Source organism: Phaenicophaeus curvirostris, chromosome 25, assembly GCF_032191515.1.
Source record: "Phaenicophaeus curvirostris isolate KB17595 chromosome 25, BPBGC_Pcur_1.0, whole genome shotgun sequence".
NCBI classification, from domain to species: Eukaryota; Metazoa; Chordata; class Aves; order Cuculiformes; family Cuculidae; genus Phaenicophaeus; species Phaenicophaeus curvirostris.
Window position 1 is genome coordinate 3,237,860 of NC_091416.1, and position 13,553 is coordinate 3,251,412.

The window sequence follows — 13,553 nt, forward strand, 5'->3', positions numbered from 1 at the left end:
GGGGAGGGGGATGTTGGATGCTGGGGGGGTTATGATGGGGAGGGGGATGTTGGATGCTGAGGGGGGTTATGATGGGGAGGGGGATGTTGGATGCTGAGGGGGGTTAGGATGGGGAGAGGGATGCTGGTCCTGGGGGGGATGTTGGATGCTGGGGCGGGGAAGAGGATATGATAGGGAAGGGGGATGCCGGTCCTGGGGGGGATGTTGGATGCTGGTAGGGGGGGTGGGTGGGATACTGGGGGGTTTATGATGGGGAGAGGGATGCCGGTCCTGAGGAGGCAGGGGGTGCGATGCCGGTGGGGGGTTAGGATGGGGAGAGGGATGCCGGTCCCGGGGGGGGTGTGGGATGCCGGGGGGGTGCGGATGCCGGGGGGGGGGGGGGGGGGCAGCCAATGAGCGCTGGGGGGAGGGCTGCTGCGCGGCGGCTGCAGCGGGCGGCGTGTGCGGGCCGGAGCGGCGGGCACGGAGCGCCTGTCCCTCGCACCTTGCCACCCCTTCCCCCCCCCCTTTTTTTTTATTTTAGGGTTTTTTCCCCTCCCCCACCCCACGGTGAATTTTCCCCCCCTCCTTTTTTTTTTTTTTTTTTTTTGGGGGGGATTTTTTCCCCCCTCCCCTCTCCCTTCTCCTCGCTGCGCTTCGCTCCGGGAAACGCTGGATTTTAAAGCTCTCCCCGGCAGGCAGTGAGTGGGGAAGGAGGGGAGAGAAAGGCAGCGGTGAGACATGGCCCAGGCGAAAATGCACCACCCCGTCTCTTGGGTGATCTTCGCCGGGATGGCCGCACTCCTCCTCTCCCAAGGTACGGCCGGAGGGGATGCTGCGGGGTGGGATGCAGGCGAGCATCCTCCGGGGGCGGTGGGATGAGGTGAGGAACCCCCCAGCACTAGGATGGGCTTGAGGAGCTTAGCAGAGCTGGGATGGGGATGAGGAACCCCCTCCCAGAGCTGTAGATGAGCTGGGAGAGGGGGTGAGGACCCCCCCCCTCCCCCGAGCTGGGGGCTGAGCTGGAAGGGGCGTGAGGAGCCCCCTCGAGCTGCTTAGGAGCTGCAGTGGGGATCAGGAGCAGAGGCAGAGCTGGGATGGGGATGAGGAACCCCTGAGAGCGGGGTTCAGAGTTGGGATTGGGGTGAGAAGCCCCCTCCCAGAGCTGGAGACGAGCTGGGAGAGGGGCTGAGGAGCACCCCCCCCCCCCACCTTTGAGCTGGGGGCTGAGCAGGAGGGGGGGTGAGGAGCCCCCCCCTCGAGCTGGAGGCTGAGCAGGAGGGGGTGTGAGGAGCCCCCTGGAGCTGGAGATGAGCTGGGAGACGGGGTGAGGAGACCCCTCGAGCTGCTTAAGAGCTGGAATGGGGATCAGGAGCAGAGGCAGAGCTGGGATGGGGATGAGGACCCCCTCCAGGAGCGGAGGGAGAGCTGGGAGAGGGTCCCCCTGGTGCACCGGGGGGGGGGGGGAACTTCCATCGCACAGCATCCTCGAGATGCTGCTTCTCTCCTGGGGGGGGGGGGGGTGGGAGCCGGTGCCGAACGCCTCTGCCATCCCAACTTAGTTCCCCGCAGTAACGATGCGTCGAAGGGGCTGGGGGAATTGGGGTCCCTCTGTGCTGCCCCCCACCCCCCCTTTTTCTATTGCCGGACCCGCCTGCAAGGTCGTCCCAAAAACTCGGGGCAGCCCTGGCTGCTGCTGGTCCCCACGGCTTGGGGAGTTGGGAAGTCCTCGCCCAGCCTGTCCCGGCTGAGCATCTGCGGATGGTGCTTTGGAAGGGGGGGGAAAAAAAGGAGCAAAAATCCAGCGGGAGAAGGGGGGAATGGAAGAAGGCAGGAGCCAGCCCCATCTGGCCGGGATCGCTGAGCCTGTCAGCTCGCGTTAGGCTCCTCGCAGCCATCTGGAGGGGCTGTGGGAGCGGGGTTCCCTCCGTGGGAGGAGAGGATGGGGACGCATCCTGCACCGGGGCTGCGTCCTGCCGAGCCCGGAGTGCGCTCAGCCCCATCCCGAGTGGTACCCGGGGCTCCGCAGGGGATGCAGCCACCCTTGGGGGTGGATGGATGGATGGATGGATGGATGGATGGATGCAGCCAGCAGCTGGAACCGGCTACCTCTGTGCTGCCCTGGTGTCCACCGAGAGCCAGAGACAGGATTTGAGCACCCATCTCCCCAAATCAGCCCTGCTTAGACCTCCTTGTTAGCTGAGATGCTTTGCAGCAGGGACTCTGGGGTGTGAAACCCCCCTCCTGCGTGGGGCAGGGGCTGCCCGAGCGGGGCTGGGGGCTGGTGTGTGCCAGGGGAGCCGTCCAGCCACCCCCTCTGCTCAAACTTCTCTCTCTAGGCGAGCTGGGCCCACTCTTGCAGAGAGCCACCCCTGCCATATCGACCAGCGCGGGCTGCTTAGCATGCACATCACACGCCAAGGCATTTCTCCTCTTCGCCTTCCTCCTTCGCTCGCTCTCCTCCTCCCAGGGTTGCTGCTTCCCGCTTGGGATGCTGGCATCCCTGTATCCCCTGCTGCTGAGGGGCTTTCCTGGGGATGGGGATCCCTGTCCCCCTCTGCTGCCACCTCTGTGAGAGCTGGGGATCCCCAGAGGGGAGGGGAAAGCTGCCCTCTCCTCCTCATTTTCTCCTGCTCAGAATTTGTGCTTTCTTTTTAATTTTTTTTTAAAATGCTTCTGGCTCCTCGCTTGGCTTCCTTGCAGCCTTATTCCCTCTTCCCTGCCTCTGGTCATCTTTCATGCTTCCTCTCCCTGCTCTCCCGTCAAATCTTGTGCATCAGAAAGTAGTGGGGGTTTTGTCTTTATTTTATTCTTTTTGGCAGCAGAGCAGTAGGGAGAAACGTGTTGCCTCCCCAAGCAAAAATCCCTGGAATCCGCTGCCTTGTAGGCGTCTGATTTTGGGTGCCAGAAGTCCCTGAGTCACTGCTGGGATGGGGAAAGCCGGGAGCTGCGCAGCATCATGGTTTGGGGGGACCCAGGGCAGGGCTGGGGGGGGCGTTGCTGGGCAAAGCATCGCGTTTGGAAGCAGAAAGTTTGGGTCTTTTGAGGCTGGGAGATGTTTGGGCGTGCTGGGTTTTCGGAAGGATCTCCCCTTTTTGGGTTGTTGAAGAGCAGGAGGGCCCCCCCGGGAGGTTTTGTTACATAATTATAGTTAGGAATCATTAAAAAAATAGACAGCAAAAAAAAGTTTAGTTTTTTTTCTAAGAGGACTTTGAGCAAATTGGGGTCACTCAGCCCCAAAGGTAACATCTAGGTGCACGCGTGCTGCCAAATATCAGCAGAACGGTGCTGCTGCCTCGTGAACTCCTCTGACAGCCACAGCATTTTTGGTGTTTCTAACTTTTCTCTCTCTTTCGGCAAGCAAAAGTGGAGCTGGCTCTTGTTTGAAAATGTAAGAACTATTATCATGCAGGAAAACTGTGTTTTTTTGCACGAATCTACTACAAATAGCTCGAGAGATCTGTGCTGCCCTCTGCAGCAGTTTATCAATACTCCAGGTCGTTTACCTATTTACAGCCAAACAAACAATAAGGAAAGTGGTTTGTGAGGATGCTTGACAGTAAAGTGGAGCCTGAAGTGGGAAAACTCCTGAGTGCTTGACCATCTGCATTTGTGCAAACATCCACGTGTTCTCCAGGCTTTGCAGATCTACTCTTGGATGTTAGCGATGTGTCCCACAAAATGGGAGCTGTGGGTGTGGTGTCCATCAGGAAAGAGCCCTCTGAGCCCTGGAACGTCCATCGTGGTGTTCTGCGCGGTGATGCTGCTGTTGGCAAGGGAGATGTTGGCTGCTGGGTGTTGGTGCTGGAGAGCAAGGCCAGGGATGCTGCATCTCCATGGGAATGAGATGCAGGCGCCCATCGCATCATGGGAGGGATGTGGACTGATAGAATGACCTCAGTTGGAAGGGACCCGCAAGGATCACCAAGTCCAGCTCCTGGCCCTGCCCGGGACGCCCCAACACTCACACCATGGGGCTGAGAGCACTGGCCGAAGGCTTCTGGAATATTGTCAGGCTTGGTACCGTGACTGCTTCCCTGGGAGCTCTTCCCATGCTCCACCACCCTCTGGGGGAAGAACTTTCTCCCAGTGTCCAACCTCACTCTCCCCTGATGCATCTTCCTGCCATTCCCACGGGTCCTAGGGAACCAGAGCCAGGCAAAGGTCCAGCCATGGGGGAAAGAGCTGGGAAGGAGGTGGCTGCAGAGAGCTAGAATAGCCCGGGGCGCGGGGAAACCAGTGGCTATTTGGTAATTCTGCTCTCATTGTATTTTGATCTATTCTGTATGGCTTTTAAATAGCGGCAACAAACATCTACAACAGCACGCTTACCTCCCTTCTTTCTGTATTTCAAAGTAGAGAGATGGTCTCCTCTGTGTCCCTGGCTCACACCCACCTGGATTTCTTGAGGAAGAGGAGGGCTTGTATAGAAATCCCACCCCAGCATTCAGGAGTGGAAGAGAGAAGACAACTCTTTGCTCAACCATGTGTAAAAGGATTAACCAGGCTAAAAGGTCACAGAAGATTTAGCTGGGCCTTTAGTATCAGTAAGCCAAGAATTATGGGAATTTGATTTACAAATTAGCATAAAGACCTTATTCTAATAAGCATACGAGCTGAAATAGGTATGTAAAATAATAGCATATGTCAACATGATATGCAGAGCGTTTCTCGTCCCAAAGAATTATTTGCTCCGTCAATGTTGCTGGGTTGCAGATAACTCCCAACCCAAAGCACGGGCTGCGCTCGTGTGTCATGGGAAGGCTGGATCTGACCTGGAGAAACATCTCATCTGCTTCCCCTTGCGTAGGACATGATTTGGGAGTGCTCAGTGGGTCGGGGCTGTGCATCCCGGGAGGATTTTTAGTCTGTGGAGGCAGGAAGGCAAAGCTCCTGGCGGTTCGTGCAAGGAGCTAATCGTGCTAATGAATGTGTATAAGAAAAATTATGTGTATCGACATCTTTCTGTGAATACCCGGATTTATTGTTCCCTGGGGAAAATATTAGATGTGGCTTTGTGGTGGTTAATAGTTACTGTGCAGGTCAATAAAATGTGATATTCACCCCAACGGCAGAAAATAGCTATTTAATAGGTAATAACAGTAATAATCAATACCTACATGATTAGATAACCCAGTTATATGCAGTACATAAAAGGAGGGGAATGTGCTCTGGTTATTCAAGGGCCTGATTTGGAGCATTGCTGAACATCTGTCATTCGTGTTGATTTTAACTGAAGCTGTAAGCAGGTATCCAGAGCCTCTGGAAATCAGGCCACCGTGTGGGATTAATTGGCACATTTTGAAGACTCAGCAGAGTAAACAGGAACCCAAGCAGACCTTTGCCACCAGAAAGGTGCTTTTAAAAGCAGGCTGCATTGCACAAAAAAACGTGGCATGGCACCTAGAACGCTGGGGTTGGTGCTTGGGATCTCTGTGGGTGCTCTGTGCGATGTTTTACGTGGGGTGTTGTGGCTCCCATCTGCTGATCTGGTCGTGCAGTGATGGGTTGGCAGAGTATAGTGAGGTGAGAAGCTGTTGTATTTGAGGACAGGACGAGAGGGAATGGCCTCAAGCTCCGCCAGGGGAGGTTCAGGCTGGACATTAGGAAAAAATATTTCATGGAAAGGGTCATTGGGCACTGGCAGAGGCTGCCCAGGGAGGGGGTTGAGTCACCTTCCCTGGAGGGGTTTAAGGGATGGGTGGATGAGGTGCTGAGGGACATGGGTTAGTGATTGATGGGAATGGTTGGACTCGATGATCCGGTGGGTCTCTTCCAACCTGGTGATTCTGTGATTCTATTTGCTCCATGGTGTGGATATGGCGAGATCTCTATCAGAAGAGTTGTCATTTGTCATGAGAGACCTTAGTGTGGTGCGGGCAACACGTGCTGAGCTGGTTCATGGTGTTGCTACAACAGCTTTAGGAGCCTCAGTTGTGGATGAGAGGTGTGTGCGGTACCACGCTCGCTGCCGTGCGCTTCAAGCGCTTGCTCACTCTTCTTAAAATGCAGGCATGAAGAAGGTGTCTGTGGTTATCCACAGTGGGATACATAAAGAGGGGATGAAGTTGGCCTGGGCTGCATAGCCAAGTAGGTATGGGACTGGTCAGCGGTCTGGGATGGGACTTATTGACCAGCCAAGAGGAGATGAATGAGTTTTACAAGTAGGGAACATCAGGTGGTAGCTGTGAGCTTGGAAGAAACCCTCACGTGGTGCAACTGGAATTCTGAAGCATCACAGTACCATACCAGCCAGCTCAAAGCAGCTGTCCACCCTTTTTCTACGACTTGGCGGTGCTGGGTGCTTTGGAGGCTGCAGCCAGTCTTGGGATGTCCTAGTACTTGGCAAAACCTATATATTTTCCCTATCTGTGTAGGCACTTTGACCATTATAGCAACCCTAGCTTGTGTTTTTTACTGTCTTCCTCTGCTGCCAGCCCTAACTTGTACTTTAGATGAGTGCATTTAATATTGGAAGTGTCTTCTTCATGTATTGTTCTTGCTGCTTTTGCTTAAAATATCAGTATTTGTGATCTCCCCCCATTTATTTTTTTCCCCTATGGGGAAAAAATTGATTAGTTGACAGATCTAGGTCAATTTAGCAAGCAGGGCTTGTGGTTTTCTGTGATAGATGGAGGTGGAGAGCTCACCAGCTGGCTTCCCAGGCATCTTGCAGTCAGTCGGTGGAGGTGGGCTCCAGCCTTCCTCTGCAGCCAGTGAAGAACCATGTGGGGATGAGGAAAAAACCCTTTTTTTGCATCTGTCTGTCCTTCCTAAGCTTTGACAGCGGCAAGAGGACAACATTTTCTTTGCTTGGTGCCCAGCTGAAGAAATGCCTCACCAGAGCAAAGCTCTAAAGAGGATGAGCTATTCCAACCCCAACACTCACACCGTGGGGCTGAGGGCGTTGGCCAAAGGCTTCTGGAATATTGTCAGGCTTGGCGCTGCGACTGCTTCCCTGGGAGCTGTTCCAGTGCTCCACCACCCTCTGGAGGAAGAACCTTCTCCTAATGTCCAACCTAACCCTCCCCTGGCCCATCCTCCTGCCATCCCCTTGGGTAGGAGTCCAAGCCAGACTGCTGTCTCATCTTCAGCCAGCATCCTGTACCTTCTGCACATGGGCTTCCCACACCATTAGTAGCTTTTATGGCTAAAAAAAGAAGAAAAATTTGCAAAGGATGAGCTCTTTTTCACTGTGTCCCATGGGACTAATCCCAGGGGCCTCCAGCCCTTTGGTGGGTGCTGGTGCATCTTCCAGGCGTTACACATGCTGTGTCCCTGGCACGTTTGGAGCTGTGGATGCTACCCACCTCCTTCCTGAAGCACACACCTTGCTCTTGGTTAATAATAAATCAGAGGTGCTCTTTTTGCTGTGCTCTGTTATCTTCCGCCAAGAAGGATATCATAGATTTTTGATGCGCTTACAGTTAATATGTCCAATGCTGAAAGCTCTTGTAAATTAATTGACCCTTTGACCTCCTTGTCCAGTTGACTGTTCCCACTGAAGACAGTGTTTGGTTCTTGGCATCCTCCCTCCTTTTTTTTCCTTTCCTCTGACTCCTCCACCCCCTGCATGCTTCGCTTACTAATCGGAGGAGCCGAAAAAGGCGCTCGGAGCAGGGCTTCACGCAGCCAAGGAGCCACAGCTCCAAAATGCTTTGTAGCAGCCACGCGGGGAAAGCCAAGATTCTGGGAACCCAGTGTGCATAAATTACTAGAAGTTGGAGTATTCTCTTCAAAGCACTGGGGAGGCGGTGATGGAAAGCTGGCATGGCACCCTCTGCCTTCCCATGGGGATGGGGACAGAGGTGAGCTGCTGCTGAGTTTAAGAGTCACTGTGTGGTGCTGAAGACCTCCTAGAGGTTGATGGACCTTGATGTGAGTGGGGTGCAGGGGTGCTCAGCACCTCTTACCATCTGTAAACAAGTCCAGAGCAGGGCCATGAAGATGATCTGGGGCTGAAGCACCTCTGCTACGAGGACAGGCTGGGAGAGCTGGGAGAAGAGAAGCCTTTGGGGAAACTTCAGAGCAGCTTCTAGTCCTGGAAGAGGCTCCAGGAAAGCTGGGGAGGGGCTCTGGATCAGGGAGTGCAGGGGTAGGACAAGGGGAGTGGTTTTCAGCTGAAAGAGGGGAGATTGAGATGAGATCTTAGGGAGAAATGTTCTGCTGTGAGGGTAGGGAGGCCCTGGCCCAGGTTGCCCAGAGCAGGGGTGGCTGCCCCATCCCTGGAGGGGTTCAAGGCCAGGTTGGATGGGGCTTGGAGCCCCTGGTCCAGTGGGAGGTGTCCAGGGGTGGAACTGGATAGGCTTTGAGGTCCCTTCCAACCCAAACCACTCTGTGATTCCATGCAGAGCACTTACTTTTGGAGCACTTACTTTTTGCAGCAGATTTGGCTTGCAAGGAGGATGGGAGTGGGTGCTTGGCAGGGGTTAAGTGGGAAGGAGCAGAAAAAGATGCTGTGAGCATGGAGGTTTTGGACTGGGATGTGGTTCCTCAGTTGACATCCTTTCCTTGTCCCGCAGCGACTGGACTTCACTGTGCTGTCATTCCCCTTCCTCAGTGGTCAGGCACTTCATAAGGATTCCAGCCCTCTTTATCCTCTTTTATTCAGTCCAGCTCATCTGGATTTGCCTTGAAACGGGGTCTTTTCCCCTCCTGCTGTGCCGTTGCCCATCACCGAGCATGGGGAAGCCCTGATTTAGCTCAGAGGAGGAGCTTGTAAAAGCACGAATATTCAACCCACGTGGCTGATTTCCATCCTCCTGAGACCCGGGTGGGAGAAAGCAGCTGCGAAGAAGTACAAAATGACACAGGAAATTGTGTAATATTAGAAACCAAGAGGATTTTTCATTTTAGTCCAAAATGGAATAAAACAGAATCGCAAATTCCCAGTGAAAGCAAATTCTGGGAAAAATAGGGATTGATTTTGAAGTACTTTTGTTCCGATTCTGCGCTTGCAGGAGCTTTATGACTAAGTTGTGAAGTGCTTTCAGGCAAAAAAAGACATCCGAAGGCTCCATTCCAGCAGTATCAAAAGATCCTGGAGTCTTGAGCCTTGTTACGCTTCGTTATTGTTTTTTTTTTTTTTCCTTTTACAAACAGATTCTCTGCTAATGTTTTGATTTCTGCCAAAAATGGCATTCTTGATTTAAAGAAGGGGTTTGAAAGCCCAATCTGATCCACATCACTGGAAGCATGACAAGCACTTTTGAAGCGATGTTTGTTAGTACTGTAATATCTCACCCTTTAAGTATGTTCCCCGCTCCTTTAGAAGCTCTTTGAACAGAGCTACGACCACAATGACCCTGTGTGATGCTCCAGGCTTGGGGAAGAGTGGCTGGAAAGCTGCCTGGTAGAGAAGGACTTGGGGTTGTTGGTTGACAGAGGCTAAACGTGAGCCAGCAGTGGCCAAGAAGGCCAACAGAATTCTGGCTTGGATCAGCCATGGGGTGGCCAGCAGGACCAGGGATGGGATCGTCCCCGTGGACTCTGTTCAAGGTTGCACCTTGATTCCTGTGTTCAGTTTTGGCCCCTCACTCAAAGGATGTTGAGGGGCTGGAGAGTGTACAAAGCGGCTGAGAGAGCTGGGGTTGTTTAGCCTGGAGAAGAGGAGGCTGAGGGGAGACCTCATTGCTCTCTACAACTACCTGAAAGGACGTTGTGGAGAGGAGGGTGCTGGCCTCTTCTCCCAAGTGACAGGGGACAGGACAAGAGGGAATGGCCTCAAGCTCCGCCAGGGGAGGTTTAGGCTAGACGTTAGGAAAAAATTCTTTACAGAAAGGGTCACTGGGCACTGGCAGAGGCTGCCCAGGGAGGTGGTTGATTCACCTTCCCTGGAGGGGTTTAAGGCACGGGTGGATGAGGTGCTAAGGGACATGGTTTAGTGTTTGATAGGAACGGTTGGACTCGATGATCCGGCGGGTCTCTTCCAACCTGGTTATTCTGTGATTCTGTGATCAAAAGGGTTTTTGGGCCCTGGTGGACACTGCCCAGGAAGGTGGCTGGGTCCCTATCCTTGGAGGGACTTAAAAGACCACTAGACGAGGTGCTCGGAGCGATGGTTTAGTAGTAGACTGGTACGGTTGGACTTGATCTCAAAGGTCTCTTCTAGCCAACTGATCCTATGGTTCTAAGTTCCGAGTTGGGTTGGTGGCTTCCTAGCTTTCCTCCTGTTCTGCATTACAGATGGTATTTATAGATCACAGGGTGCCTGCATTAGACTCTTTTGTTGAAGTCAATCCCAAAAGCCATCACTGGGGTTTTTGATTGCGAGCCAAGGCATGGGAGAGCGACAGCGCTGGCTGGCAAGGGGTGAATTTGGATTTAGCGTGAGTGACATCTCTCTTAATGAAGCCCTTTCTGGAACGGGGCTGGCAGGGAACAGGATCCATTAGAGGCCAGGGTAGCAGCGAAGCCAAAACCATGTTGTCATTGAAGACAACATTTGAAAAATTGTATTATTTATTGTTTACCTTTTGTGCTGCTTTTCTGCACATGAACGCTTCCCTTTGTACATGTTGGGCTTCAAAACCTGACATCACATTAGCAGCCGGCTCCAAAGCCCCCAAATAATGCATAAACTATGATTATTCCTTCTGATCCACTTGTGTTTATGTAAATGGCTGGAAAAGCGGTTTTCAGCTTATTTCAGAAGCTTAAGGGATTCATACCAAGCCTATTATTGAAAAATCAGAAAGTGAAAAGCAACTTCTGAGACAAGGAATTAGCAACTCAATGGCAGCGCGCGTAGCGCTGGCTGTACGGGCTCCGGCTGTACCGCAGACGGGAATTCCCTCGGGATTCACAATCAAACACGTGGCAACAGGTTGTTGGGCACTGCGGGGCCGGGGAGATGAAGGAGGTTTGCAGCTAAACCAAAGGGAGCTAAATCGAGCTGGAGAGGGAGCTGGGATGCTGCGGTGCTGGTGTTTGATGGATTTTTTTTTTCTGGCTGGTGATGGTGTGCAAGGAGCATCACTGGCTGGAAAAGCCATCAGCCACCTGGCTGATAACCCCAACTCTGTATCCCTCATGCTGGAAAGGGGGTGGAGGTGCTCGGAAGCCCCTCTAGCCTTAGTGTGGCTCTCCCTGCCCTGTGAAGCCTTTTCCCTCTGTCCCAGGGGAGATGGGAACAGATGCGAATCCTCTTTGGGCCCCGACCCCTTCCAGCCAGCCCTGCAGCATCTCATCCCTCCTCGCCTGCTGCAGTTTTCTTTCCCCTGGTTGGGTCCCTTTTCCCCCTTCCTGATGTTAATTTCCCACCTGAGCACCAAGTACGTTATAAATAGCAAATCTGAAATGAATTTCCTAGCAGCAATCATTATCTCCCTCGACAGCCATTAAACATTCACACAAGCAGAGCGAAATGACAAAGGGGATTGATTTTTACAGTATGTCGGGGGGAGGCAGGAGAAAAGAAATATGTTGACACGGCTTTTTTTTCTACCCCCCTCCCTTCCAGATCCTTTATTTTCAGGAATATAAAATCACCCAGAAACTTTTTTTTTTTTTTTTTAAATCAAGTTGGAAGGGAGGTGAGAGAGAGCAAAGTTAGGAAACAATTCTGCTCTTCTGCACTGAGATCTCACTTGGAACTCTGTCCAGGTCTGGAGGCCTAAGTAGAGGAAGGACATGGAGCTGTTGGAAAGGGTCTGGAGGATCCAAGGGCTGGAGCAGCTCCTACATGAGGCCAAGCTGAGAGAGTTGGGGTTGTTCAGGCTGGAGAAAAGAAGGCTCTGAGGAGACCTTAGAGCAGCTTCCAGCCCTGAAAGGGGCTCCAGGAAAGCTGGGGAGGAGCTCCTGATCAGGGAGGGCAGGGAGAGGATGAGAGGGAGAGGTTTTCAGCTGAAAGAGGGGAGATTTAGGTTAGATATTGGGAAGAAATGTTTTGCTGTGAGGGTGGGGAGGCCCTGGCCCAGGTTGCCCAGAGCAGGGGTGGCTGCCCCATCCCTGGAGGGGTTCAAGGCCAGGTTGGATGGGGCTTGGAGCCCCTGATCCAGTGGGAGGTGTCCCTCCCCATGGCAGGGGTGGGACTGGATGGGCTTTGAGGTCCCTTCCAACCTGAACCATTCTAGGATTCTATGAAAATAAAATAGTTTTTCTTTTTTTTTTTTTTTTTCTGTAAAACCCTTCTCCGCTTTTCAGCTCCTGCAAACCTCGCTCTGATCTGTTGGCTGCATGCGACTGGTAAACATGAAGTTAGTTATGCAGCCCCGACTGTTGAGATGAATATGTCAGAGTTAATGCCTCCAAAGATGGAGGGGGGGACCCAATCTCTGCAGCCTTCTCAGCAGAAAAAATGTGTTGATGCAATAGTTGGGAGCTGGTGAGCTGCTACCATATGAGGCACTGTAGCTGAAAATTTAACTTTGATTTCAATTTTCATATTTGTCAGCAATAATTAGATTCAAGAAATGTTTTTGCTGCTGTTCTAAAATACTAATAAGTAGGAGCCTTTGTACTATGGCTAATGGAGTCTTTTTTTTCCCAGTGGGCTAGAAAAATTCCATTAAAGGGAAAAGTCATACTACATTACCATGCTTCGACATGCATTGACACTGCTGCCCCAGGAATATCTGTGCTAGGAGACAGCAGTCCTTGCTTTGAGCCACTGGGATGATGCCTGGGAATGGGGCTGGTGTCCAATGGTTGTGATTGTAGAATGGTTTGGTTTGGAAGAGACTTCAAAGCCCATCCAGTTGCACCCTTCGACTGTGGGCAGGGACACCTCCCACTGGATCAGGGGCTCCAAGCCCCATCCAACCTGGCCTTGAACCCTCCAGGGATGGGGCAGCCACCCCTGCTCTGGGCAACCTGAGCCAGGACCTTCCCACCCTCACAGCAAAACATTTTTCCCTAAGATCTCTCATGTCCACCTCCCCTCTTTCCTCTTCAAACCTTCCCCCTCATACTGATTCCCATGGAGTTTAAAACCTTAGATCGACTGGGGATCTCCTCTTGTCAGAAGGGGCAGAAAGCCCCTTCCCACCCCACTGCATGGATTTCCCTGGTGGCATGTGCCAGATTTTATCCCCAGGCAACGCTGGAGACTATAGTGCTATTAAATTTGCTGGCGATATGCACAGCAAATGGGGGAAGCTGTAAGTTGTGTCATTCTCGAGTTACTTCAGCCTATTAAGCAAACAAAAGCACTTGTGGAGTGAGAAATGGAAATGGCCAACGCGGCTCGATTAATCCTGGATGTACAATTCCATTAATAAGCCAGCTTTTAATAGGTGACTCTTTCCAGGAGCTGCTGGGACTAAGAATTGATGTATTCACTGTAATTGTATTGCAACTAATAGGATATGAAGAAAATTGTATGGAGAACCTGTTCCTTTGCCACAGTTTTCCAATCAGTTGAAATAATGCTTCCCCCTGGAAGAGCCCAGCGAGGTAATGATACTTAAATCTAAATAGAAGCAGGAATATTTCTAATTGTGGTGGAAGGGATCATGGCTTGTGCTTTTGCTTCCCCGTGGAGCAGTCATAAGCTGCAGCAGCAGTTGGTGAAAGTGCCAGAGGAAACTGGGATCCCAGTGGACGTGTCCTGTAGTTGGATACGGGGGCTAATG

The 13,553-nt window shown here is 52.3% G+C and overlaps 1 protein-coding gene across 1 annotated transcript in view; it reads left to right on the forward strand.

The window, feature by feature from the left end:
* Positions 1-611: 611 nt before the first annotated feature.
* Positions 612-13,553, forward strand: part of LOC138730834 (protein CEPU-1) — a 395,605-nt gene continuing 382,663 nt past the window's right edge. Inside the window, exon 1 of the mRNA XM_069876358.1 lies at positions 612-796. Within this exon, the coding sequence (XP_069732459.1) occupies positions 721-796 (76 nt within the window). The 5' untranslated portion in view covers positions 612-720. The remainder of the gene's footprint in view (positions 797-13,553) is intronic.